Genomic DNA, 27,403 nt, shown 5'->3' on the forward strand with positions numbered 1-27,403 from the left:
TTTGCTGCTTGCTGCTAACCGAAGCGTGAAGCTCGCACACTGCCCAGTCGACTGGTGCGTGCAGGCGGGGTGCGCTATGCTCAGCCGCTTCTCACATCCTGGTCACTGATTGGTTGGTGAGGAGACCGCCGATGCTGATGTGCTTGATTGAACTCTTCGGGGGTTGCTAGGGCTTATCTTCTATTATCCAGAGGTGAAAACTGACTTGCGTGTCCCTTGATCGCGATTGCGTCGAAAGGAAGACTTTTAGGGCGCTTTTCTCGAAACAGCGATTTTCCAGACGTCTTGACATGCTCTCTTTTAAACATCGATATCTCCGCAGCCAATTATTTTTATAAAATGTGTTGTAAAGCAGAAAGATTAGGGGATTATATCATGCAATTTTCAAATAATCGACCTCGCCCGACTTTAGGATCATTTTTTTGTAGCGGGTCACATTTGGATTGAGCGCCACAGATAGGTTCCGCCCCTAACAACGACCAGAGTGATCTCATTGGTCAGTTTGCTGCTTGCTGCTAAGTCAAGCGTGAAGCTCGCACACTGCCCAGTCGACTGGGTGCGTGCGGGCGGGGTGCGTTATGCTCAGCCGCTTCTCACATCCTGGTCACTGATTGGTTGGAGACTGAGGAGACCGCCGACGCTGATGTGCTTCAATGAACTCTTCGGGGGTTGCTAGGGCTTACCTTCTATTGTCCAGAGGTGAAAACTGACTTGCATGTCCCTTGAGCGCGATTGCGTCGAAAGGAAGACTTTTAGGGCGCTTTTATCGAAACAGTGATTTTCCAGACGTCTAGACATGCTCTCTTGTAAACACCAATATCTCCGCAGCCGATTATTTCTATAAAATGTGTTACCAGGTATATCATATACTGTAAACGTCAATATTTTCGCGCGATTAATTTTTCGCGCTGAGCGGCTCGAAAACGTATTCGCGGGTTCTTAAATTCGCGCTCTGCAGCAGGTTACTTTACTGTAGTACACATTCACTGCTTTCATCCAAAGCCTCTGCTACATAGCTTGCTATGCCAGCGTACGACAAGCGATGTAGCGAGCAGCTCGACTGCGAGTACAAGCACTCAAATACGTAGTACAGCTGTGACTGTAGTACCGTAGTCACGGGGGAATGTAGCATCGGTGCGCGCGGTGCACACATGCATGCTACAGTACACAGCAGTCTATCGTCTCTTCGCACAGTACTAGTAGCGTAAACATGCCTGTACATTGTACTACGTAGCAGTATCATCGATGAAGCGCACACAATTCATCCCGTTCAAAATGTGCATAGAAAATTGTGAAGATATATTCGCGCGTTTTTGAATTCGCGCTAGCCGAACGTAGCGCGAAATCCGCGAAAATTAATGTACCGCGAAAATTTCCACGTTTACAGTAAAGCAGAAAGATAAGGGATTACATCATGCAATTTTCAAATAATCGACCTCGCCCGACTTTAGGATCATTTTGTTGTAGCGGGTCACATATCGATAGCTAAAGACGGTAGCTAAATAGATAATGTTTTCATTTTACATAGTCTGAGTAACAAATATGGTGTAGTAAATTCAGAATAGTGTCGGCGCCCCAGAATTTACAGATTATGTAGCCTCCAGTCGGTACAGCCCTGCTGCGACACTTGTGTACAGCAACAGGGCTGTGTATAGTTACACTGGATGCAGCAGGATGCTTGCCCGAAACTAAGGCGCCCAAAAAGAAAGGCTGGTGGGCGGCCAATTCACGAAGAAAGTGGAAATACCTACAGCATGTACAAAGTGATTAGTGTGCTGGTAGATTTGAGTACCTACTCTATCAATGTGGAATAGTAATTTGGAATTTATGTACAAGATCAGGTTTAAAGTTCTGATGAGCAATATATTTCCTCTTATTACGAGTACATGATGTCAGACTTCACTTTCATGGGAAAAAAAAAACACTCTAAATTTTGAGTCAGATCATGCTGATATGTGTGCAGCCCTACATAGAGCAAACCCGCTGGCACGGGTCCGTGTTTCAGTGGGCTACAGCACATCAGTTGATTAAAACTCAATTTTTGTTGAAAACGCAGACATACCGGTAATTTTTTCTTTTCATCATGGAGAGTGGTGTGTGTGTAAAAAAAAAAAAAAAAAAATCACTGTGTGAACTTATGACAATTTACATGTCAGATGTGAGATGGATGATAAGTGAACAGAGATCCTCATAACTATGAGCATCTCGCCCAGATGGTCTCATGAACACCCTGACCATACTCATGACGAGGAGGGATACTTACATGTATGAGCTGGAGTCCCCCTCATGAGTGGGTTTCCCGGACCGACATTGTGTCACTGTCAGTGTAGATCCAATATATCTCTTTTATAGATTCTACAGCTGTATCAAATACAGCACCTGCGCCAAGATTCGACCAGACACAAAAGCACCGGTTTCCACATGCAGCAGGTAGTCAAATATTAGAAAGCATTATGGTCAAAACATGGGCAGCTTGCATTGTTTGTAGTATTCTACTAGTCATCAACCATCTATTTTTACATTGACCACCGTTGTGCAATGGCTTTCTTTCAAATAGAATCAAAAGTATGCATGGGACAGGGTAATTTACAATTAGGACAGGTACAATTTGATATACTGGAATATTCAAACATAAATCAGGAGAAGCATTCTTCCTTTGCAGAGGTAATGAGTTTTACATGGCTGCACTCCAACACTTTTTTTCCACTCGTCTGACCTGTCTGTTAGACCAGTAGGTACCCAGTTTTTCCATTGTTTACTGATCCATGCCTGAGAAAGTTACTGGCCTGACAGTGATTTTTACTGGTCAGGGACTGTCGGACCAGTGCCAGTGTGCAGTGTAGGATTATAATAATTATTTGACATGTATCAACCTAGCCTCTTCACAATCAATGTTGACACTATTCTACCAGAGGGCCCTGCTGTTAATGCCGGAGGATACTTGGATAAAGCAGCATTTAATGCCGCTGTTGCCGCGTCACATTCTTGTGTGCACTCTAGCGGCCACCAACCTTGACAGATTTCTTTGAAACTTCATATGGAGGTTCATATTGGTAATATCTCCACACCTATAACTTTGGGTAATGCTGCCCACAGTGTTCCATCTTTTATAGGGTAAAATGCCATATATTTGTGCATAGTTTGTGTGCGTTCTAGAGGTCACATTGTGTACAGATTTTGTTTGAATGAGGTATATGGAGGTTTATCATGATGTAATCTACAAGCCTATAGATTTTGGATCTGCTGCCCCCAGTGTTCCATCTTTTATAGTGTCAAAGGTCATATTGTTGGTGGATGGTTTAAGTGCACTCTATGCATTTCTTGACGGATTTTGTTCAAATTTGGTATGAAGGTCTACCATGATATAATCTACAAGCCTGTAGATTTTTGATCTACTTGTACTGCCCCCAGTGTTCCATCTTTTATAGGGTCAAATTAAAGGTCATATTGTTGGTGAATGGTTTGTGTGCGCTCTATAGGCTACATTTCTCAACAGATTTTGTTCAAATTTGGTATGAAGGTCTATAATGATATGAGCTACAATTCAAAAGATTTGGAGGTCTACTGTCTCCAGTGTTCTATCTTTTATAGGGTCAAATACCAGAACACTTGAGGTATGGTAATAACTGCTGCACATACGTTTGAAAATAATGAGACCTCAAAGACAAAGTGAGTGATCTTTTCAGCTACATAATATGTGGAATAGCTTTTTAAAACCAAATTTGGTAGGCCTACATGATGGGGCATTGTTGTGCTGCCATAATTTTGTCAAGATACTCTTTCTGTTTTATGGCAGGGAAGGAAAAACAAGAATCAATCAAGCAAGTAATTTTGAATTTTCCATTTTGAGCACAAAATGACTCGTTCCACGCTAAAAGACTACACACATGGAAACAAGAGCAAGGTATAGACAATGGCATCTACTTTAGTGCAGAACAATAAATTCTCCTTTCAATTTTATATCATATTGATGATTTAAATTCATGAAATTTAAATTCATGAAATTCTTCTGTTGAGATGCTTTTATTGCAACTGATTGACAATTTTTTCTTATTGATGATGTAGAATTTAACACTGCCTTTAAAGGGGTGTTTTCCTAGTGACAGCAAATGGGAATAGAAGAAGAGTTACAGTATGATCAAAGTGATTGACAGTACCTTCTTGCATTATGATGAAATCTGCCTCTGGATGCCATTTTGAGCATGATGTGCTTCAATGTTGGGGGATTGTTGTCAGTTTCAATATCATTCCGACTCTTAGAATATATTATTTCATTTTTCTCCCCAGGTCTATTATCGCAGTGTGCAATGAGTGGATAAGAGGGACATTGTTTTCTTTTATGATCAAATCTAATTGCTTTGTTTTTGTAGCTGTGTCTCCAATGATCAAAACGAAAGAGAAACCTTTCATTGTTCTGCGGTGACTGTGGTCATGCCGTCATAACACAAAAACTTCTTAACCCGTTGAAGATAGTTTGATTTTGCTACAACACGCATTTCCCATAGACGCTTGCCCAAGTATACTCGGGACTCATCCTCAACGGGTTTAAGGCACAGAAACTACATCATCTCCAAGGGCTACTTAAGTGCATCCTGCTACAAACTAGATAATCATAGAGAAAACATGTTTCCAATTTGATTTAAAAGTTTAGCAGTGTTGAATTTCTGAATCAATAAATTACAATCTTTAACATTTCAACACTTTGTCTGCTGGACAATCCCCTTCTCCAACTAGAACATGTACAATGTAGATGAAGATACTATTCACTGTCAGTCATATCCTATACATGTCAAATGCAATCGAAACCTTCCTTAGTTTCATATTTTCTATGAATGTTTTGAACAACCTATTGTCCGCTCTCTTATAATTATTCTTTTATTACCTCCGCCAAGGGAGGAGATTATGTTTTCGTTACCGTTGGTTTGTTAGTTAGTTTGTTTGTCCGTGTGCAAAATAACTCAAGGAGTAGGTAACGGATTTGGATGAAATTTACAGGAAAGGTTGAGAATGACAAAAGTAACAAACGATTAACTTTTGGTAGTGATCCAAGAATATTTTTGGGAATTTATGAAGGATTTTTGATATTTTGGCAGGTAGGGTCAATGAACTTCAGAGTTCAAGCTGCACATTTTTTAGGTTTTCATACGCGCACTAAAGCGCATGCTCCACTTTCTGCTAGCGCGAGGCGCACCGCGCAGCTGAGGGTTTATGACGTAACAAAGGCTTCTATATTGGTAAATGGGGGGATTTTTCAGCATGTATGCCAATGGGTGGAGGTCAGTGATCTCTATGGAAGAGCCCAAAGAGCTTTCCTGCAGTGGTGGAGAGGAGAAAAATCTCTTTAAGAAGAGCAAGATCATCAGTGGAAAGTAGCTGCTTGGTGGAGGTCTGCGCTCTCAGTGTGCTTTTCTAGTTAAGAAAAATTTAGGTTGATAAATATCAATAACTTTGACTTTGACTTTGTCTACTTTTAGTAGACTGCATTAACAATGTTCTGTCAGTTAAAAGCTTCCTATTAACCCATACTAATGGCTTTGTAGCTAACCTCCAACATGTATGTAGGAAGATGGCCCTAACATAATGAATTAAAACTTCCAGGTCAATGTTGCATGTGTCGGTGGGATGACTACATCTTTTTCCCTTATAGTGGCTTTTGAACGACTACACTTGCTATATAGTAGTAATTAACAGAACAATAACCCACTTCATTACAATCCAAACAGCTTTGTAAGATCTTAATGATTACTGTCAGTTGAGCTCACTAAGCCTTCTATTGCTTTCTGGATGATGTAATCCATCATGTCTAAAAACTACATTTCTGTGGTTTTGTGACAACTGGATTTTCATTATACACATGTAACTTTTACTGTTCAACATTATTGTGGTATAAGGTACAGTGTACAATACAGTAAAACTATTTCTTTTTTCTCATTGGGACCATTTGTTGTTCAGTTTTATGTTTTACTGTGTGAAAGACCCCGTTTAGAGTGCGGGGTTGGGCCGAGCCGCGGCCGAGCCCAGCCTCAATTGCGAGGCCGGGCCCCGCAATTTTGTCCGTTTACACTGCCGGGCTCGGCCGCGCTTTTGATTCAAACCTTTCAATATGTTGTCATAGTGGGGCTCTGCTTGTAAACAAATGCAATTTGGTATTGTCTGGTTTTCAGACCCTTTGCCAAATGAAAAGTCGCCGTTCGGGCAAAGGCCTTTGCCGAAGGGAAAAATCCTTTGCAGGACAAAACCACCTTAAACTATACTAGTTTTCGACGTTGAGGGGGTTAATATCCTGAACAGCGAAATAGTACAGGCAGAGGGTTTGGAAGCCAGACTAAAATTGGCCGCGCATTTGGCCTAGTTTACGTTTACACTGAGAAAAGGCCGCGGCCGAGACCACCTTCAGAGCGAGGCCAAATGCGAGCCCAATTTTGGCCTCGCATTTGGCCTTTTGCGCATATTGTACACTGAAGCGGGGCTGGGCCGAGCCTTGCACTGTAAACGGGGTCTAACTATTCATTTTGATTGCAGACTTAGCAGAGTCATGTGAATTGCTCATTCTGTTTCCTGAAATTGATGTGTTTTAGAAGACTGAAAACATACTTCTTCTTGATTCTAATATAAAAGTTCTGTATGTGTTTCTGGTTTGTAGCAGATTTTTTTCTTTTTTTTTTTAAATTTGATAACCAGCTCCTTGTAGTCTTTTTTTTTTTTTTGCAACACATAGAATATTTACATGCAGTGAAATGCAGCATTTTCAATTTAATAAGTTCACATGATGATAATTTCTGCCAGAAAGTTTCCCATAAGAACTTGATCTATAGGTTTAAAAAGATCATCATGAAGAGGGGGGGGGGGGGAGGGTGGCTTGAGAAGGAAGAGTCAGGTTGCACAGATGCAACTTACACTTTGAAATCTTCCAAATTACAAATAGGTAGTTCCTTGAAATCTTTAATAGTCCTTTATGCGTTGTAAGTTCAGATTTATAGTACGCGTGGATTGGATGAAATTTTGAGATAAAAAAATGAGTCCATAATGTAAAGTGCCAAATTTTTCTCTCTTTTCCTTCCTTTATATTGTTTATTTGCTTCTTCATATTCTCTTCCCTTTTCCTCTTTCTTCTGTGATTTCTACTGGCTAGCAATAGGAAGAATATATGAAACATTGAGAGATAACATTTACAGATCTGCAGAATAGTGTCAAGATAGAATGAAATAGCGCCCTCTTGAGAGTGATTTTAGTCACTGCATCATAGAATGTCACATCATACGTAGTTGCACTCAGTTCTGCTCATCTGGCAATGTTAGCATGGCCAGTGCCATGTTTTTCAGAGTCGGGGGGTACTTCTGGGTTTCATCAGTGAACAAGCAAACAAGGAAAAAAAAAAGGGTCTTCAGTGCAAAAGCAAAGGCCTGCACTCACACTTCAAGGTGTCATTCTATGTTCCTTTTTCTAGTAAGTACCACTTCTGAGGTAAAAAATGTGAGGGGGTCCAAAGTGGTGACACCCTGTGTATCCCTATTTATGGTGGAAAGAAAACAAAAAGTGTGTGTATGTGTGTGTGTGGGGGGGGGGGGGGGGGGGAAGAGGAACTAGCCCCCATCGTTTGTGCCTTATTTTATTCACTCAAAAACTATTGTACAGGACATCTAGTACGTCCTAATATTCTAGGATAACCTCTGTGGACTGAAGACATGTTAAATTTCTTCCTTTGATATTACCGGTACTGATATTATTTCTTCTTTATTTCATAGGCATGGCAGGGGCAGTAACCAACAGTAGGAGATAAAAAGCAAGCAATCAAAATATTGCAGTAGTAGCAATGTAGATATTATCAACATACTGAGAAGCCTAAAGAGAGCATTTTCATTTGTGACCCGCTTCCACAAAAGGATCCTAAAGTCGCTGACGGGTGAGCCAAGAAAATCAAGTTTGAAGTCAGATCATCAAAATCCGTCAAAACGTACGGTTTTCTGTTTTTGACATAATTTTGTAGTCTAATGTATCTCCCGAAATTTCGAAGCTAAATGATTAAAGGAAAGGCAAGAAAATAACATTTTTTCTGGGCCATGATTTCCCGATGTTCAACGGAACAGAAAGGCATCCGAAGATTTGGACTTAACGCCGCAGCTAGACTCCGCCCCTAGCAACGAGGGAGTGATCTCATTGGTCAGTGCGTGGCATCCTGGTTACTGATTGGTTGGGTGTAGATCGCTGGCGCTAAGCTTGAATGAACATCGCGGAGGTTGCTAGTAGCGTACCTTCTATTGTCAAACAGTGAAAGCTGTCTTGCTTCCCCTTGATCATGATAGCGTTGGAAGGAAAACTTTGAAGGTGGTTTTCTCGAAACTCGGATTTCTTAAACCACTCGACATGAGCTAATAAAATCATCGATATCTCCTCAACCGAGTACAGTTTGTACTTTTAAAAGTCATGTTATATATGACATTAAAGGGGAAGAGTAAGGGAATAATGCCATGTCATTTTCAGAAAATTGTCCTTCCCCAACTTTAGGATCCTTTTGTTGCAGCGGGTCACATTTATTTTTTAATCTTTGCCTTTTCTTTTAACCATTGAGGATGGGCTGATTTTGCTATAACAGGAGTCTCCCATAGACATCTGCCTGAGCATGCTAGGGACTAGTCATCAATGGGTTAAGGGAAGGGAGGGATTGGTTTGGAAGAACTACATTTTTATCGGACATGAAGATCAGTGCAGGAAGTGTTGTGAGAAGGCAGCAGCTGTTGCACTGGCCCAGTGCAGTTCAAATAATGATTCGGCTTGGTGGAATATCGCTCAGTGATTACATCCATGGTTGCACACTAATAGGGTATTTCAGCTGCGTGGAGTCACATGATGGTGATGCATGCTCTGCATCGAGGCATTTTTTTGTGTTACGATTTTCAGTTGAAGGAATTGGCAAAAATTATTGGCAATTTTTGCCTTCTTTGCTGTCACATGAAAGTGATTGTACATTACCTTGTCTAAGAGTGAATGTAGGACACACACACCAACAAACAAGTATACTTTCTCCACTGAGAAGGCTGATACATTGTATCATACGTGTAAAATCCCACTATATGATGCACATTCTAGGCTGTAAGTGACCAAGAACGTGTAATATTGATCAATATATTGTATCATACGCACCCGTGAGGAATTAGGCTCGCTTTCAAGTTTCAGATTGATTTAATTTTTTTTCTTTAATACCAAGAAAACATGAATTACAAAGTAAAGATGTCATCCATGCTTGCCTTCTCTGACTGTATAGCAATGCTAAGAACACTTTTTGAGGTTTCTATATATTAGATATGACTGGATGAAATCAGATTGCATGTAGTATGTTCCATGATTAGTTTGGGCTGCAGCTGTTGACTGCCTCTTGAAGGGTATTATACACCTTGCTGAGTAAATATTTGCAGCGATATCTCTCTTCTCTCTCTCCTTGTCTCCCACAAGGTACATAGGTATAATATATCCTTCTCTCTCTCTCTTTTGCTATGTGCATTGGTATATTATATATCTCCCCCTCTTTCTTCTGCAATACATTGATATATTATATGTAATATATAATATATCCCTTTGACAATGTATTTTTGGTATATTATATCACCCTCTCTTCCTCTCTCTCTCTCTTCACCTTTGTTTAAATCTTATCAGGTCTCTCTCCATTATATCTCCCTCTCTTCTCCCCCTCTCCCTCTTTCACTCCCTTTCTTTCTCGCACTCTCTCCCCCCCCCCCCCCCCATCTCTCTCTCTATATATATTTCGATCCCTCTGTGTCTGTTGGTTTTTCTCTCTCTTTCTCCCAGAGTATAGACCAGTATTCATGGGAGTATATCCCAGTATTCCTGGGAGTATATCTTACCGGTTGTTGGCCACGATAATCACTGGCTGGAAAACCATGAGGCAATGGATGAGAAAGGTGTGTAGGAAATATCAATTCTTTATATAGTGGGTTCTCTGCTCTGACATTCCAACAGTGAAGTGGTGTGTATTGTCATGTGCGACGATATCATGTTTTTATGCAGTGAGTGTTGCATAAGAATTTCTAATACAGGTGTCGTGCAGTGCATGTGGTTGTTATTGAAAGAGGGCAAGGTGCGCAATGCAAGTGCTGAAAGTTGCATAATATACAAATGATGCACAGGTCTGTGTGCGTCAGTCGGAATGGTGTGCATAAAGTATCCTATGGAATGCTCAACCCATGAGGCAATGTGGGTTTAGGCTAAATTCCATAGCTACTGCATTTATTCCAGCTGGTCGGTAGGGGTAATGTGGGTGTATGGTCGAGGAATCTAATAGTGCAAATGATACAGTACATGTACATGTACATGTATGAATGTAGAACCAAAATATAGGACATCTGGAAATTATGTACGTGGAGATGAGCTGTTTGGCAGAAGTTTGTGCTCTCCGTGTGCTTTTCTAGTTTGTATGATTGTCCATAATTTCTACTTCATTATGAGCTGTGCATATTAAGTATCAATTCCTGAGATGTAGAAAGGACTCACCTGTTTAATGCTCGAGTCCATTCAAGAAGCATGCTTTCGAATATGACTATGAATTCATTTTTTTTATAAGCTTTCACTGACATTACTGTAAAGAGGGCGCTTTTTGCAGATGATTTTGATTATATAAGCCTATAGATGCTGATCAATGTTTGCGGCAAACTCACAGCAATCATCCTTCAAGTCTCGTGCTCAGCATGCGAGGCGCAATGCGCAGAATGAAACGCAGACCACTGACTGTGCATGGATTGGGTGGTGTAATTACACAGAAACATGTTGTTATGCTTGACTTGAATTGTGTGCATCTCCTTTGCATTTCAAGCTTTTCTCTTCTCCCGTCACGTGCTCTGTCTTGAAGTAGTCTAGGTGTAGAATCTGGCGCAATAAATGACGAGCACTGCAATATTGTCAAGTGGCTTGATGGATAGTTCCAGAGAATCTAAATTCTGTCTTTTTGTAGATCATGGACCTAATATACATGGACTGTTCACGGCAGTCTTTCTTTGATGTAATCATCGTCGCCGACACATGATTATGTGCATCTTGATGAGTACATTCAGGTGTCTGGACAATAACGATTGTGTGATCATGTATCATCCCAACAAAAGAATCGTTTCCATCATTTCAGTCTTGTTTCGCTGATGTGCCTTTTTCAGATGGAAATGTCTTTGAATAAATACAGGTGATGAGGAGCAGCAAAACCTGAGATCATGACCAATTTTTTTGTCAATTAAGATGGGTAATTGCTGATTCGCATGCACATAAGACCTTGCCTAATGGCAAGATATACCTGTTCTCTACCATTATATGGGCGTCATGGGGGGGGGGGGGGGGGTTGCGATGGCTGCCCCCTTCAGGAAAAAAAAAAATCACCACTTCAGTCTCAGTCTGTGAGTGACCTCAACGCCAGACGCTAAATAATTATTCTTGGTTTTTTTTTTTTTTTTTTTTTTACTTTTTTATTTTGCACCAGGGACAACAAAATCATGGGCAAAAAATTTTCATCCTGGGCTTTGTCAGCACTGATTTTATACATATTATCTACGAGTATTCTACAGTGTTTACTATTCATCGACCGTACTGTACAATGTACATCCGTACGGTACGGAGCACGTACACGTTTGCATGTACGTGTGCTACTTACAAGTACACATATTGATATCCAATGTATTTTGTAATTGAGAATACATGTATGATTCAAATGAATTGCAATGAAATGAAATGAAATTTACTTAGATGGAAATGTAAATTGTGAACTATTTAGTATGGAGACTGCAGACTGAATCTCAAAGTTTGAATGCCCCAAGCCCAGCTTAACTGTTTTTTTGTTTGTTTGTTTGTTTTTTGTGGCAAGAAGCTGAAATCCCCATTTACAGATGGTGGGGGATGCCTTTGTACAGCAAGCATACAGTACGTGTACTGTACAATTGTATGTTTTGAATGCAGATTGACACAGAAAACCTAATATGATTACAAGTTGCACACTGTCCAATTTCCCTGGCACAGAAAGGCTTAACCTTGAGTCCTGACATTCAGTGCTAAGTGTGTGACACTATCCCTTCCCATGTATCAGATTTATTTTGCTTTCCATGATTTAATTTATAGTTACTGAGTATAATTTGGCACAAATGTCATGTTTGCTTAAAAAAAAAGAAGAAAAAAATAATCCTGGCTGTACACCAACTCATACATTTAACATGACGATGTACATTGTAGGCCTGCATATGTACGGTACATGTGCCAAGTTATGCCACAGCCAGAAATTCTCACATGCAACTCCAATTTTGAGTTGGCATTAAGTAAAATCAAGTGAACAGAATTCTATAAGTTTCATCAAAATCAGATCTGAAATGAGTTTTGGAAATTTAACTTGCTACACGGTTCATTTTCAAGAAATGTCAGTCATATTACATACATGCATATGTGACAGTGCACCTCAAAACAAGCAAAAAGTCGCCAGACATGAATTTTTAGTTAAGACCATATTCTGAAAGAGCAGACTTTAAGCTTTAAAATGATGTATAACTCAAAGCAAATGGACTCTCCTAACCTATCTAAATATTGGAAAGAAAGCACAACCTCAGAAAAAGTGTGAACTGAGAAAAGAGGCTCTGAAGTACAGTGTCTATTCAAGCGCTTAATCTTTACCAAACCGTGCTGGCTGTGCGATGAATGGGACAAAAAACAGGAAGTAAACCACTGGAGTAACAACAGTGAAGGGGTTATCAGATTAAACTGAAATTAAGCATGTATCATTAACACATTCTTTCCATAATTAATGCCAACTTTCAAAGCAGTAGCACTATCCTTGCAAAAGTTATTAGAGTTGAAAGTGAAGAGTGTGGACAAGTTTTTTCAGAAATGAAAAAGGGATTCTGAAGACACACCTAATCACACTATTCTACCAAAAATGTTCGAGATAAACTGCTAAAAAACACACTTTCCTGCCCGTTGTATGATACCAAATTTTAGCATAATGTAAAAGAAGACCTGCTCTTTTAGAAAATATGAAAAAGTCAAGTTCGGCTAGGTTGACCCATTTCACTTATTTCCAGTCCTCACGCAAAATCAGTGTGTGCGACTTTATGTTCGTTTTGAGGTGCACGGTCACATATTGTACGTGTAGTCCTACCCAGAGAAAACCCTGAGGGACTGATGTCATAGCCTCATAATCTGCCATAACTCTGCACAGTAATTTTAAGTAAATTTCCCTTTTTCCTAAAATTAAATTGTTTCCATCATCATATTATTGCTGCTGTCATAATGAATTAAATTGTATCCTTTATATCAAATTATTCTTTTGTTGTAGTTTTATGAAGGGAACAATAAGGATTCTTTATTTGGGGGGATGGCATGGGGCTGGTGTAGTATTATTTGCATCATTAACAACAACAACAACAACAACAACAACAACAACAACAACAACAACAACAGCAACAACAGCAACAAAAACAACTTTTTAGATTTTAAGTTTCAGTTCAAACCAAAGGAAGAGGTGATAATATCATCACATTGTCTTTTAAATTTGTGGGTGATGTTCATTATTCTGAAGGTCTGTTTACTCCAAAAATTAAATAAGGTTAATTGTTGTTCTGAAGGTTTATTTTGCCTGAAAATGAAATAAGTTTTGTTATTCTGTAGGTTCCTTCATCCGAAAATAAATTAAAATAAAATTTGATATTCCAAAAAGCTTGTTGCTCTGGAAATGACATTATGAGGTTCACAGTGACAGGAGGTTCATTATTGTGAACGTTTGCTAATCTAAAAAAGGAAATAAGATTCATTATTCAAAAGGTTTGATAGTCTGAAAATGAAATGAGGTTCATTATTGCAGAGGTTTGTTTATCATCCAAAAATGAATTAAGGCTCATCATTCTAAAGGTCCATGAGTCCAAGGTTTCTTTGATCCTAAATGAAACAGGGTTTGTTATTCCGAAGTACACTTGAACTAAAAAATTAAGGCTTGTTACTAGGAAGGTTCATTATTCTTAAACACACAAACTCCTTATGCCTACAATGTACATGTACATGTAGATGCTTGTTATTCCAAAAATGAAGTAGGGTCCTTTAATCTGAACAACTGTAATGTCGTTCTGAGGTTTTGTTTATCTGAAAATGCAACAGGGTTTGTCATTCCAAAGGTTTGTGAATCTGAAAATTTGATAAGGTTTGTTATTGTGAAGGTTTCTGAATCTGGAAATGAAATAAGGTTTAATTTTCCGAAGGTTTGATTAATCCAGAAAAGAAATAGGTTCATCAATACAAATATGAACAGAAGGTGCATACCATACGAACCTTCAGAATTGCGAACCTACTTTGTTTTCCGATTAACAAACCCTTAGAATAACAAACCTTTTTGTCCCCGCCGAACGAGTTCGAGCAGGGGACTATGAAACGGGCTCCGTACGTGTGTGTGTCCGTGTGTCCGTCCGTGTGTCCGTCCGTCCGTCCGTCCGTGTGTCCGTGTGTGCGTCCGTGTGTGATCAAAATCTTCAATTTGCTACTTCTCTGTCATTTATGAGCCAATTTTGATTCTGTTTGCTTTATATGATAGCACTACATGGGAGCTTTGAAACTTCTACACAGAATTTCAGTCGTGACCTTTGACCTTGACCTTTGACCTATATTGTACATTTTGCTACAAAATGCTACTCCTTCGCCATTTCTAACCCGATTTCGATTCCATTTGCTTTATATGATGGCACTAGGTGAGGGCTTCAAAACTTCTACACAGAATTTTGACCTTTGACTTCTTTGACCTTTGACCTTGATTTTTGACCTATATTGTACATTTTGCTACAAAATGCTACTCCTTCGCCATTTCTAACCCGATTTCGATTCCGTTTGCTTTATGTGATGGCACTAGGTGAGGGCTTCAAAGCTTCTACACAGAATTTTGACCTTTGCCTTCTTTGACCTTTGACCTTGATTTTTGACCTATATTGTACATTTTGCTACAAAATGCTACTCCTTCGCCATTTCTAACCCGATTTCGATTCCGTTTGCTTTATGTGATGGCACTAGGTGAGGGCTTCAAAACTTTTACACAGAATTTTGACCTTTGACCTTGATTTTTTACCTATATTGTACATTTTGCTACAAAATGCTACTTCCGGCGGGGACATATATTACGCACTGCGTAATTTCTACTTTTCCTTGTTTATTTTTGGTTTAATTAATCTTCAGAATAACAAATTTTATTTCATTTTTGAAAAAAAAAAACCCTTTGGAATTTTAACAAATTTTCAGAATAAGAAATCTTCGAGTAAACCTTAATTCAATTTTGGATACTTGATGTATAAACAAACTGTTTGAAAAATGAAACTTTGGAATTAGCAAACTATGACTGACTTTGCACACACTTTGCAACTGAAATCACTGTTCTGTGAAAACACATACAATGTATGAAACATTTAAATTCAATGTAGTGGTGTTGTTTGAATGTGAAATTTAATGAGATTCTTGCCACACTTTAGGTTTGATTTTGCTGTTATTAATATGAATGTCAGTTTAAACATTTAGGAACATTGTGCCACCATAAAAATGTTCTGTCATTATTAAATCAATTTGTTCAGTGTGACATTAAAACTAAAGAATAAAAAAAGCCCTAGTGTCAATATCGTATCATAAATGGCAACTTTTGTGGTACAAAATCCCCATAGATTATGTCTACACAAAGCTCTAAAAGAAGGCTAGAGGTCATTTCACAATTTTAGAATTTTTTGTTACTGTATTAAACATGGCATCATTTTCTGATAGATCATATGCATTGCTACATCATGACATTTTTTTAAATACTACCAATACATACACCATTTGCAGATACACTGTACATGTAACTATGTGAGAAATATTTTGATAATGTGTGAGACTAACATAAAAATGTTGTGTGCAATTTATGTATTTTTTTGTCCTATGATGCTTTTTTTTTTTTGCTTTCAGTATATTCTTGCGAATGAGGAGGTCACAGACATTTTTGTGAGATGCTGTTTTTGAGATTTCACTGTACATGTGCTAAGTTTGAGTGCGCAAAAAGGTACTAGTATGTGTACATAGCAATTTGTGTAGTGTTATTTTCCCATGTTGTCAAATTCGTAGCCTGGCAGTGATTCACAAAGTTTAAAAAAAAAAGCCCTTGTGAAAAAAAAAAAAAAATTGCTGCTTTTACAGTATCATAGGAAGTATGTGCATCATGGGATCAGAAGGACAAAAATTGATAGTGGATTTGTTATCATGTTTAATATATATGCTGAAATTAATAGTTCTGCTGAATGACAAGAGAAGAATTAAAACCGATTATACCGTCAGATGTAGTCGTAAAGAGGGAAGAACTACTGAAGCAACAGCTGCTGCACATAAAGATTATTTTTCTTCCCCACCCCCGTTCCCCTACCCCCAGTCCCTGATTGTCTGTACTTCCTCCTCTATAATTACTACCCCCAGGAAATCTGGAATTAACCAGAAGTGTGTGCGTGGAGAATTGACTTGCTGCGATCTGCAGCGCTGCTCTCAGCTAGCTGCCTCGGAATCACTGCTCCAACAGTCAGTGCGTGCACCCTCACGCTCATTCCAGCGCGCCCCTATTTTCCCCCCGACTTGCACCTCTCTCCCGTTCCCCCCATGATCTCTCGTCAAGTGTTTGTCTCTCTTCTTGACGACGTCGGATTCTGAAGGAAAGCCTGCCCGCTCTGGCGTGCAGTGTTTTCAAGTCGAACGTTCTCCCAGACGAACTGTGTTCTACTATCAGTTTTGACTCTTCTGTTATTGTTTGATCCAGCAGTTTCAGAGCAGCAGAGCTCCTTTTGCTCTCCGTCGAACTAGGAAAACCTCTTGTGCTAATGGGATATCGTCAGCATGATGGCACAATTGAATCACACTCAGCGTAGCTAGGTGGCGGATGAGTTTTCTGTCCCCTTTACTGGCAGGGAGATTACATCCATACACATGCACTTGTATGATATGATTTGTTGCATCATCAAGGAAATCTTATATGTGTGGAGATCTGTACCATGGAACCAACTTTTAGTGAGTACTTACAGTGATGATGTATGAAAATCACCCATTCTATACGACTGTACATTGTACAAGCAGACTGAATTTTTCACCTCTAGGCACATATAATGGCCTTACTTTGGCACTGTTTGCAACTCAATGATTATTTTGCCAAGAGTGTATCAAATTTGTATGTAGAAAAAAAATTTAGTTATATGTGATTGAATGATAATGTATGGTGCTTACCGCAAAAAAAAAAAAAAAAATCTACAAAAATTATCTTAGTTTGCAAATGGGTAATTCCATGGGGTTGGGACTGAAATTGTGACATACAAGTTGAAAATTCAAGTTGGGTATATTGAAATTTTCTTTTTCCCCCTGATTTGTTACTCCCATTCTTCAACTTATTCCACTAGAAATCTGTTTATTACTTCACACACTTTCAGTCAGCATGGGTAAACAGGTATGACAAATACCTACGTTACATGGACTTCATTTTGTGACATCCTCAATGATTTTGTGTTCTGAAATGATAACAATGAACATATCCCAGTTTTTTTCCACCATAACACATCAACATGTTATCTGACAGGCACATGAGATCATTATTAGTAAGATTGTCCATTCTGATATCAACTGCAAGACACTTTTATTAACATGTTTTTTCTACGAACCATTTACAATTTTAACCAAAGGTTTAACTTTTTCCTCAAGAGTGACACAATAACAATATTCTTTAAAAAACTACAGTCGAAGCAAGTGAGTTGTATGGACATTCAAGCGAAAACATGATTTTATTGTTATCATCAGGGGTTTTCGTACTACAACCTTGTCCACAGTATACTACCTATGTTACACGGACAGTATGTCTTCGTAACATAGGTACATTACGACATATCAACTGATTTCCTTTGTTGTGGTGTCAGATGTTAAAACCTACACACATAGACTTTATGTATGTTCCCATGAATAACACTAATGTAACAGTTCTTTGGAATTATACCTGCTGTATACCTTTGGAACAATACCTATGTTACACAGACTTCAATTCTTTGTAACTCTGGTATGAAAGAAGGTAGACTTAATAATAAGAAGAAGAATGATGTCGAGCCTTACACAATTTGACCTTATATACTCTAACAACTTCATCAACTGTCAACTCAACTATGAAAACTAATAAAGAGAAATCATACAAGTTTTCTTGTCTTCTCCATGTTCTACGTTTGAAGTTAATTTCTGCTCTTTTCTACAATGTCCATTTTCCCTCCGTGCAGTTTTCTTTTTGTCTAGTTTGTTATGTTCGCTCTTCTTTGGTGTTGCTTTGTCAGCTTCCTCTCTCTGTTTGTGGAGTGCTGTGGCTGTGCCCTTTTCACTCTTTCACGTAGTTTAATCACGTAGCGACGGCAGAGGAGGATCCATGGCAGATTCATCGACAAACTGGACAAAAGGTGTGAAGAGAAATAAAATGAAAGAATTAACAGAAAATTTGTGTCTGTGTACTCTTTATATTCCTGTTGATGTATCTGTGTATATGAATGGAATTAAAAAATTTGGACAATTTTGCTTACCTTTCTACCTCTTGTCATACCAGTTGGCTACAGTTCCATGTGTACCATCCACCAAAAAAAAAAAAAAAAAAAAAAAAAAAAATGGGTTACGCTTAAATTGATGTACAGCAGTAATGTTACAGTGGAAACTCGATATAACGAGATGGTCGGGACCGAGTCGTTTTCCTCGTTATAGCCGATATCTCGTTATATCAGTAGGAATAAAAGAAAGCATAACATAAAGACATTAATTTGCACATGTGGGACTATACCCATCATATTTCAATCAATACTGATAACTTGATATTGCGTGAGAGGGAATTACTCACCATTGTGGGTAAGAAGATGTTTTTCGCCAATGAAACCCAATATCAAGAATGTGTTTCTTATTAATTGTAGGTGTTTGAATTTGTAAATTTATAATTATAGCTTGCGATTGTGTCAAGATCGTCTGTGGATTGGTACATGTGTATGTGGTTATGGTATGGGTGTGTGTTGTGTGGAAAGATTGAATACGGTCTGCACAATGCTAGTGTGTGTATGTGACACATTCTGTATGTACTGTACATAATGATTGCGTGTGTGTGAAGATGGGGATTTCCCTACGTAGAAAGCCAATCACAGCATCAGATTGCCTCACACCTGCTAAACGTCATGATGATGTCATGCATACATATATGGCCGTCCCACCACATTTTCTGCATGTATCAGTGTGCGCGCGCACACAAACTTACACGTACAACATGCAGTGCTAGCTGGAGTGCACTGAAGAAAATAAGTATGTGTGTACAAGACAGTTTTTGGCGCATTGAGCTTTACAATCTCGGAAGATGATAGCACAGGCGAAGTAAAGCTTTACCGAAGACATTTTGCTTTACCTCGTTATAACAGGTTTGATTGGCTGTGTTTTTCTTTGTTTGGAAGTCACAAAATTTATCTCGTTATAGCAGTTATTTCGTTATAGCCGATCTCGCTATAAGAGTAGCATTTTACATAGACTTGTGTGGAAGGGAATTTGGGACCGGGAAAATTTCCTCGTAATAACCGATATCTCGTTATAGCAGTGTTCGTTATACCGAGTTTCCCCTGTAATAATATTAATAATAATATAGCATGTAAAAAATCATTTTCATATTCTACGCTAATTTTTTTTTTTTTTTCACATCTATGTAAGCTAGCAAGGCCAAGGGCAGGGCGCTGCCCCCAGTGTCATGGCTAGGGTTAGGGTTAGGGTTAGGTTTACGGTTACGGTCCTATTCCAAATAGACCTCAAACAAAATACTAGGCCCCCCCTTTTTTTTTACGGTACTCAATCCCCATCAAATTCAAAATTTTTGCCCTCTTTTTAGGATAGGATAGACCAATATTATGCCAATTTTGATTGCGGTACATATGGAACTATTTCCTACCAATTACCTATCCAAAATGAATACGAAACTGGCATTTTAGCTTTGAGACTTTACAGTGGGTGAACGTGGAATGGAAACAGTGAACCCATGTACTGCTTCATCAGAGCACCGTAAAGCCATCTAACACTAGATTCTTTCTCTTGAACAGATTTACAATGACAGTGTTTTCCTTTCTTGAAAGGAAAACACTGTCATTGTAAATCTGTTCAAGAGAAAGAATCTAACAGCTCTTAATTCCCAAAATATCAACAACAAAATTGGGTAAACTCGTTCTTTAGCTCAGACGCAGTCTGGACGTCTACGTATTCCAACTTCATAGTACCGTACTAACGTTCAGCACATCTACTTGGTAGATACGAATGACATAAGTAAGGTCCAAAATTCACAAGAATCGGGAGGTAAAATAATGTTATATTGCCGTGAAGATACACTGGACATACTTTTGTACGGTTTTCTAAGAGAGGAACACATGCTCCTTGTGCAGAGACGGGCATAAAAGGGGAAATTTGGCGATCACAATTACGAACATGAACAAGTAACAAATATCTCAGTATGTGGGACTACAGCGTGTTAACAGCATCATCGTCCACCGTATATTTGGCCAGTTTAGTGGTTTTAATATCGTTTTTTTCCTCCAATACAGTTTACAAAATGTGACAAAAGTTATTTACTTCGTAAAATAGCGTACAAGCTTACTGATTGACATCGGAAACATTGAAATTCCCGATCGGAAACATCGAAATTCACGTACCGATGTAACACGGACTACAGCAGAAAAACGGGTCTTGCGCCGTCCAGGTAGGTGTGAACGGGGGCTGTAAGTGGTCTTCCCGCCGTTGGGGAAGTACTGCCAGTGACGTAAATACGATTGCTGAAGTTAGTAGCTCTTCTTTTTGTCGCGAGCGCGACTTTCTTATCCGATGTTACACGAAGAGGCCGGACTTCGGACGGAAGTACGGTAATATGTTCTGTGTTTTCTCTTTTATTTGGAGCTTTTTGATGCTAATTTTTGGACAATAATACTCCTAAAATATGAGTCTAATTATAGAAATCAAGTTTCTGATCATATTATGATTATAAGTGTATGTAAAACCATGCAATACCGATGTTACAACAAAAATCGCCGCGGACTTCGTTTGTAACATCGGTACGAGGTTGCTTCAAGATGCTCTGGTGTTCTTATTTTGTGACACATGTTTATGTGCCTTATAGTCTTTGTAGAAGTCACCTTGCCTCTCTTAATTATGATAGGCATAATGCTGAAAGGTTGTGTATTTCTGTATTACATTGCCATGAAAATGGCATATATTTTTGTCACAACTGGTACCACAAAAAAACCATGAGACATCAACAATGAAACAGTCACAGACAAAATAAATTTGTACACAGGCTTGTTTTTTATTCATCAAATAATTCTTCACACATCTCTCTCCAAGAATAACCACAAACCACAAGCAATTATTTGATAAAATTTTCAGAATATGACTTTTATTTCCTGCACAACATGAAAATCTAGAGCAGGCCCAACCCCATGGAATGACCCAAATGAGCACATCAGTATGCACACCTTCTTTGTTGATGAGTGAGGGTATTCCTAAAGTTACTTTGGTGAATAGGGATTATGTACTATTGACATAAATATCATTATGATACCCAAATCCACCTGGCTTTTAGCATTGTAGCGTGACAGTGTCTAGTTGGCAGCTGTGTTTTAGTTTACAGATTTGTGTTGTGTGTGTGTGTGTGTGTGTGTGTGCATGTATGGTTTTTACACTTTTGTCTGACTGTGTTGGTTAAGATGTCATAAAGTGCACAATATGTCTTAGCCATTCCCATCAAGTTTCTCAAAAATCATGTAGAGTTTGTGCAGGGTTCAGATTGGTTTCTGTACAGGGTTCCTAAGGTTTCTGTGGGCATTACACTAACTTTATGCAGAGATGGCAAATATGTTATTTCTTTTTTTTTGTATTTTGCACTTCTTTCCACCAAAAAATTCTGCAGGTTTATGGAAATTACTTTTTCCCCAAATGATTACTCATCTATTTCAGGAAAGGTAAAAATACTGTTTTCCCCACCACCAGTATGCTCTTTTGTCTCTCAGAATACAGCAATGCTGTTCGTAAAAGTGGTATCCCTTTGCATCTAGGCAATGGAAAAAAAAATGACAAGCTATATTATCAATTTTAACCCTTTCATTTGTTCTATGGTTCATTGAATAAGCAGAAAGGGTATTGTCCTATCCTATTCAAAGTTGAGTGATTCCACTGTATATTGCTCAATTTTGATAGTGAAACTTTCTGTTCGGGAATTATATTGTTATCATAGTGAAAATATGATACTGGTCTTATGATCATACTCTGTTCATTGAACTTTGTGCAGAATACATGTAGCACTTCACATTATCTATAAACAAATACAATCAATCTTTTGTGTTTCTGTTACCACCCACTCATAGGAGAAGGTGCATATTCCATAAAACATTTTTTTTTTTTTAACAAGAGGTCAAAAGTTGAAGCACCTCTTATACCCCTTTGACAAATTGATGTATCCCCCAGTTATCTGCGTTTAAAGAGCAAAGCGGTCAATTCAAAAGGCCTTTAGAAACTCTGTAAGTAATCTGCAGTGTCGAAATAGTGCAGATTACTCTGGATCCTGTTCCAATTTATACTACCAAGCAATGCAGATATTATATGCATAATTTAGTTTATGAAAGGGGTAACCTCATTCCACACTGCTAATGACACTATGTGGCATAGTTTGATAGTGTAAAGTAAATTGTCCCCATAACAGTTGTCACCTGTACGTATGCACATTCTGATATTAACTAAAATGCCATAGTGTCTATTTAATCCCTTTGGAGCCATATCTAGACATTCTAGATTTGAACTTATTTTCTGAGACAATTAATAGAAGTTTGTTTGGCAGCTCAACTTTAGTAGGATTTTGCATAGAGTACTGAAGGAACAATATTCTGCTAATTACTGATTGCCTATTAAAAGATTATGAATTGGGGTGGGGGGGGGGGGGGAGGGAATGGACAGAAAGTGTGTAGAAATTGCTGAATGGAAATACTACAATTAGAAAGTTATCATTCACTTGCAGACAAGTGCAAAAGGCTTTAATTATCAAACAGAAGCCTGTGAAGTATACACCTTTATGGAATGTACACCTGTATTCTTTCTCCAGTGCCTATTGCTGTACATAGTAACACTACAAGTGTACAAATGTAGCAATGCAAGCAAATGGCAGTATATTGAGATTGATAAATTCCAATTGGGAACCATGACCAAGTGGGACCCTCCCCCCCCCCCCCCCCCAGTTTGAACCATGCTCCAGCAGGAACCATGCTCTAGCAAGAGGGCCATGATTGGGACAGAGAAGAGGATCTGTGCCCATACATTTATAGAGTTTGTCAATCATCACCATGATAATCATCATCGAGTCGATCCCCAGTAGGAGCCATGAACCCATGGACACCATGATGTAATGGAGGCCACCACACAGTGGGATCCATGACCCAGTGGGATCCATGACCCAGTGGAAAACATGGCCCAGTAGGAACTAAGACCTACAGGGAAACTACAGTATGATCCAGTGAGAACCATTACCCAGTGGGAACCATGACCCAGAGAGAACCATGACCAAGTTGGAACTCTGATCCAGTGGAAATCACGAGACAACAGGAACAGTGAACCACTGGGCACCATGACCCAGTAGAACCATGACCCATTGGTAACCATGACCAATTTGAACCCCACCCAAGTAGGAACCCTGAGCCAGTGGAAACCATGACCCAGTGGGAACCATAACCCAGTGGAACCATAACCCAGTGGGAACCCCACCCAAGTAAGAACCCTGACCCAGTGGAAACCATGATCAAGTGGGAACCACTCCCCAGTGGGAACCATGACCCAGTGGGAACCATGACAAAGTGGGAACCATGATCCAGTGGAAACCACAACCCAGTGGGAACCATGACCCAGTGGGAACCATGACAAAGTGGGAACCACAACCCAGTAGAAACCACAACCCAGTGGGAACCATGGTTCAGTGGAAAACACAATCCAGTGGGAACCATGAACTAGTGGGAACCTCCACCTAGCATTAACAACATTCCAGTGGAACAATGACCTTAAGAGAACCATGACCCAGTGGGAACCATGATCCAGTTGGAAGCACCATCCAGCAGGAAACGTGTCCCAATGGGAGCCACACACTAGTGGGAACCATGACCCAGCATGGGAACCATGATCCAGTGGGAACCATGATCCAGTGGGAACCACACCCCAGTGGGAACCATGACCCAGTGGGAACCATGATCCACTGGGAACCATGACCCAGTGGGAACCATGATCCAGTGGAACCACAACCCAGTGGGACCCATGGTTCATTTGGAACCATGACCGAGTGGGAACTACTGTCTAGAACCGATGGAAACCATGATCCAGTGGGAACTATGGCCCAGTGGGAATCATGGTTCATTTGGAACCATGACCGAGTGGAAACTACTGTCTAGACCTGATGGCACCCTGGGGGGACCTTGACCCAGCAGGAATCACGATACAGTGGGAAATATGACCCAGTGGGAACTGTGATCCAACAGGAACCACAACCCATCAGAAACCACGCCCTAGCAAGTGGGGCATCAGTGGGACACAGTAAAGGATTCAGCCCATTACATTACAATGTTTAAACTGTTATCACTGCTGGCATTTTATTCATTTATTTTAAATGCCTATTAGATGGCATTTTATGCTAGCAGTTGTGGGATGGGTTAATGCATTGACAGGGATGAACAAGTTGGTTTGGTCAGGATGATAATATTATCCTGACCAAACAGACTTGTTTGGCATTGACATTCTGCATGTTATGCAGAATGTTGAAGGCTGCAGGAAGTTGGAAATATTGCCCTTAGATGTACACGACACTGAGTGCACAGATACAATTCCTGTGAAAACATCTTGTGAACACTCATCCAAAGCATACCTTTAGCAGTGTTTGGGCTTTCTTCTGTTCAAGAATGTGGGATAAAATAGGATATTATCTCCCCATCAACTGCAGATCTAGTTTTGACTTCATAGAATGTGAGAATGAAATAGAATTTGTATCACATTTTACCTTTAACCCTTTGAGGACGGGATAATTTTGCTACAACATGCATTTCCCATGGACACTTGCCCTCAGATTATATTCGGCACTCGTCCTAAATGGTTAATAGCAAGTCTGAGTTGTTTTTGTCGAGCCCACCGGAGGTGTGGGGAGACTAAGGGATCGCCTGCGGCATCTGTCTGTCCGTCATCCGTCCGTCCGTCGTCCGTCCGTGATGCTACAAAAACTTGAATAGCTCTCTACTGAGGACTTCAATTTCAATCAAAGTTGGAGGGAAGAGTGGTTATACAAAGTTACACATTTTACCAAACATGAAGGTCACCACAAGGTCAAATGTCACAGACAGGGGTCAACGAACTTTTAGGGCCCAATGTCAAGTTTTTACGGCGCATTTCGATTATGGCTCATAACTTTTGATCCCTTTGTCCGTTTGTGACCAAACGTGGATGGTAAATGTCCCTTGGGGAGTTGAAGGTCACCACAAGGTCAAAGGTCATAGGCGGGTCAATGAACTTCCGGGAGCCGGGAGTTAGAAAAACATTAATTTCTTCTACGCGAATGGGCGAGACACAATTTGGCACTTGCCTTGTTCTGAGTTGGTCCTGTATCATTCACATACAATGTATATGAAATAAAATACTTTTCTAAGTTGGGACTTACTTTTAAGATATTTTTTTTTTCTCTCAAATCTGAACATTTTCATAATTTCTTTCATTTTCTTTTTTTTTGCATATTTACAGAATTTCCTCATTTTCACATATATTTTTAAAATGATAGATAAGCACTGAAATTCAAAATTAAAAAAAAAGCTTGATTCTTTTGTATGTGTTGCCAACTTCGAAATACATTTTAAATCTAACATTTAAAAGGCTTTTGAAAATTCTGCTCCTTAAGCAAACAATTACATCAGCAACTAAGGGCTCAATTCACACTTTTTTTTTTTTCTGGTAAAATCAGTCTTATGAAACAGTAAAGTAAATATCATTTTTAACAGTTGATTCTGCACCAAACGTCAGATATAATGGGACTGGATGGGTTAAAATGGTTTATGGCAGGATTTGCTCTGCAGTGAGTGTTGTAAAATACAATGTCCTTTTGTAAAGCTCTATGTAGTTTCACCTTCTTCTTTGCAACTTCTCTGCAGAATTTCACACGATGGAGTTTGTCGACTTCATCCGCATACCCAAGGTGGATGATGTGGTGTTACATCGCCATGGTTACCGGCCGGTAACTGGGACACTTTGCCTAACAGGACATCACATGATTCTCTCCTCCAGGCAGACAAACTCAGAGGAATTATGGGTAAGTGGTAACCCCCCTCCAAAAAGCAAAACAGAACAAAACAAATAACAAGGTAATGGGATGGGAAACACAATACTTTAATAGCTTTTAAAATGGAAGCAAGTGAAATATATCTGTTTTTTTTTTAAAGCTTATCTATCTTTTTGTTGCAGTCAGTATAACCTACCACAAAGTCTGGAAAATCCTTAGAAAAATAACTTGGTTCCTTCAAGTCAGTCTTTCAGATGGCTTAATTACAAATTTGTATTGTTGTTTGTCTGTGATACGTTGTACTATACTTTCTGTATATTATCAACATGTGTAATTGAACCTTATCTAAATGAAGTACTTAACACTTGGCAATTTGGATGAATAGCCATGTTTATATGGAATTCAATGTCATAGTTGATAATATCTGCTGCAAAAAAAAAAAAGAAATTGCCACATTTTGCAAACCTTTAACCTGTTGAAGACTAATCCTGAGTACGTTGTATTCTCAGGCTGTGCCTATCAGCATCACAGATGCACTTATTCATATAAAAGAAAAGAAACAAATACACCAATGCCATGGAAATTAGGGAGATACACACTAGCAGAGTTAATCTTATTAAACTTACTGCCCTGTTTGAAATTTGAAATTATGAGAGAAATTGTGTGTGTAATTACATCCCAAAATCATCTGACCATATAGGCATCTTTGTAATATCTTTTTACGTCGGTTGTATTTTGGGTATCAAATCTTTGCATGAAGCGCCTTGGTGAGCTGTCTTTGATGTAAAAATTGATACACTGCTCTCTCATGAATGACTTTTGATATTAAATCTTAGTGCAGTTTCATGCCTTGAATAACTTTACAAAGTACAAAGTGCGACTTATGTCCGTTTGAAACCTAATTTTAGTCCAATGTTAAGTTTAGTGCATGCATTTGACAGTTAATGTACAAGTATGACCTCGGACACTTAATCTTGTCCACATAAAGGGGATGGCTAGTAACTGATCAGTGGGAATCAGTAGGAACGCTGAGGGATGATTGTTCCAAACCTTGTGGGATTCATTTAAGAG

At 39.1% G+C, this 27,403-nt stretch overlaps 1 protein-coding gene across 3 annotated transcripts in view; it reads left to right on the top strand.

Moving 5' to 3' along the window:
* LOC139710585 (myotubularin-related protein 9-like) overlaps nucleotides 1–27,403 on the top strand; it is a 68,137-nt gene that overhangs the window by 2,913 nt on the left and 37,821 nt on the right. The window contains exons 1-2 of one of the 3 annotated variants that reach the window (XM_071622510.1): nucleotides 9,840–9,917; nucleotides 26,205–26,362. In XM_071622510.1, coding sequence (XP_071478611.1) covers nucleotides 9,905–9,917; nucleotides 26,205–26,362 — 171 coding nt within the window. In that variant the 5' untranslated portion in view covers nucleotides 9,840–9,904. Of the gene's footprint in view, nucleotides 1–9,839; nucleotides 9,918–16,865; nucleotides 17,029–26,204; nucleotides 26,363–27,403 lie in introns of those variants that run through there. The other 2 variants (XM_071622508.1, XM_071622511.1) reach the window with 2 other exon arrangements.

The sequence above is a fragment of the Diadema antillarum genome, unplaced genomic scaffold (assembly GCF_040938485.1).
Source record: "Diadema antillarum isolate AM-2024a unplaced genomic scaffold, OU_Dant_1.0 seq00001546_RagTag, whole genome shotgun sequence".
Taxonomy (NCBI): Eukaryota; Metazoa; Echinodermata; class Echinoidea; order Diadematoida; family Diadematidae; genus Diadema; species Diadema antillarum.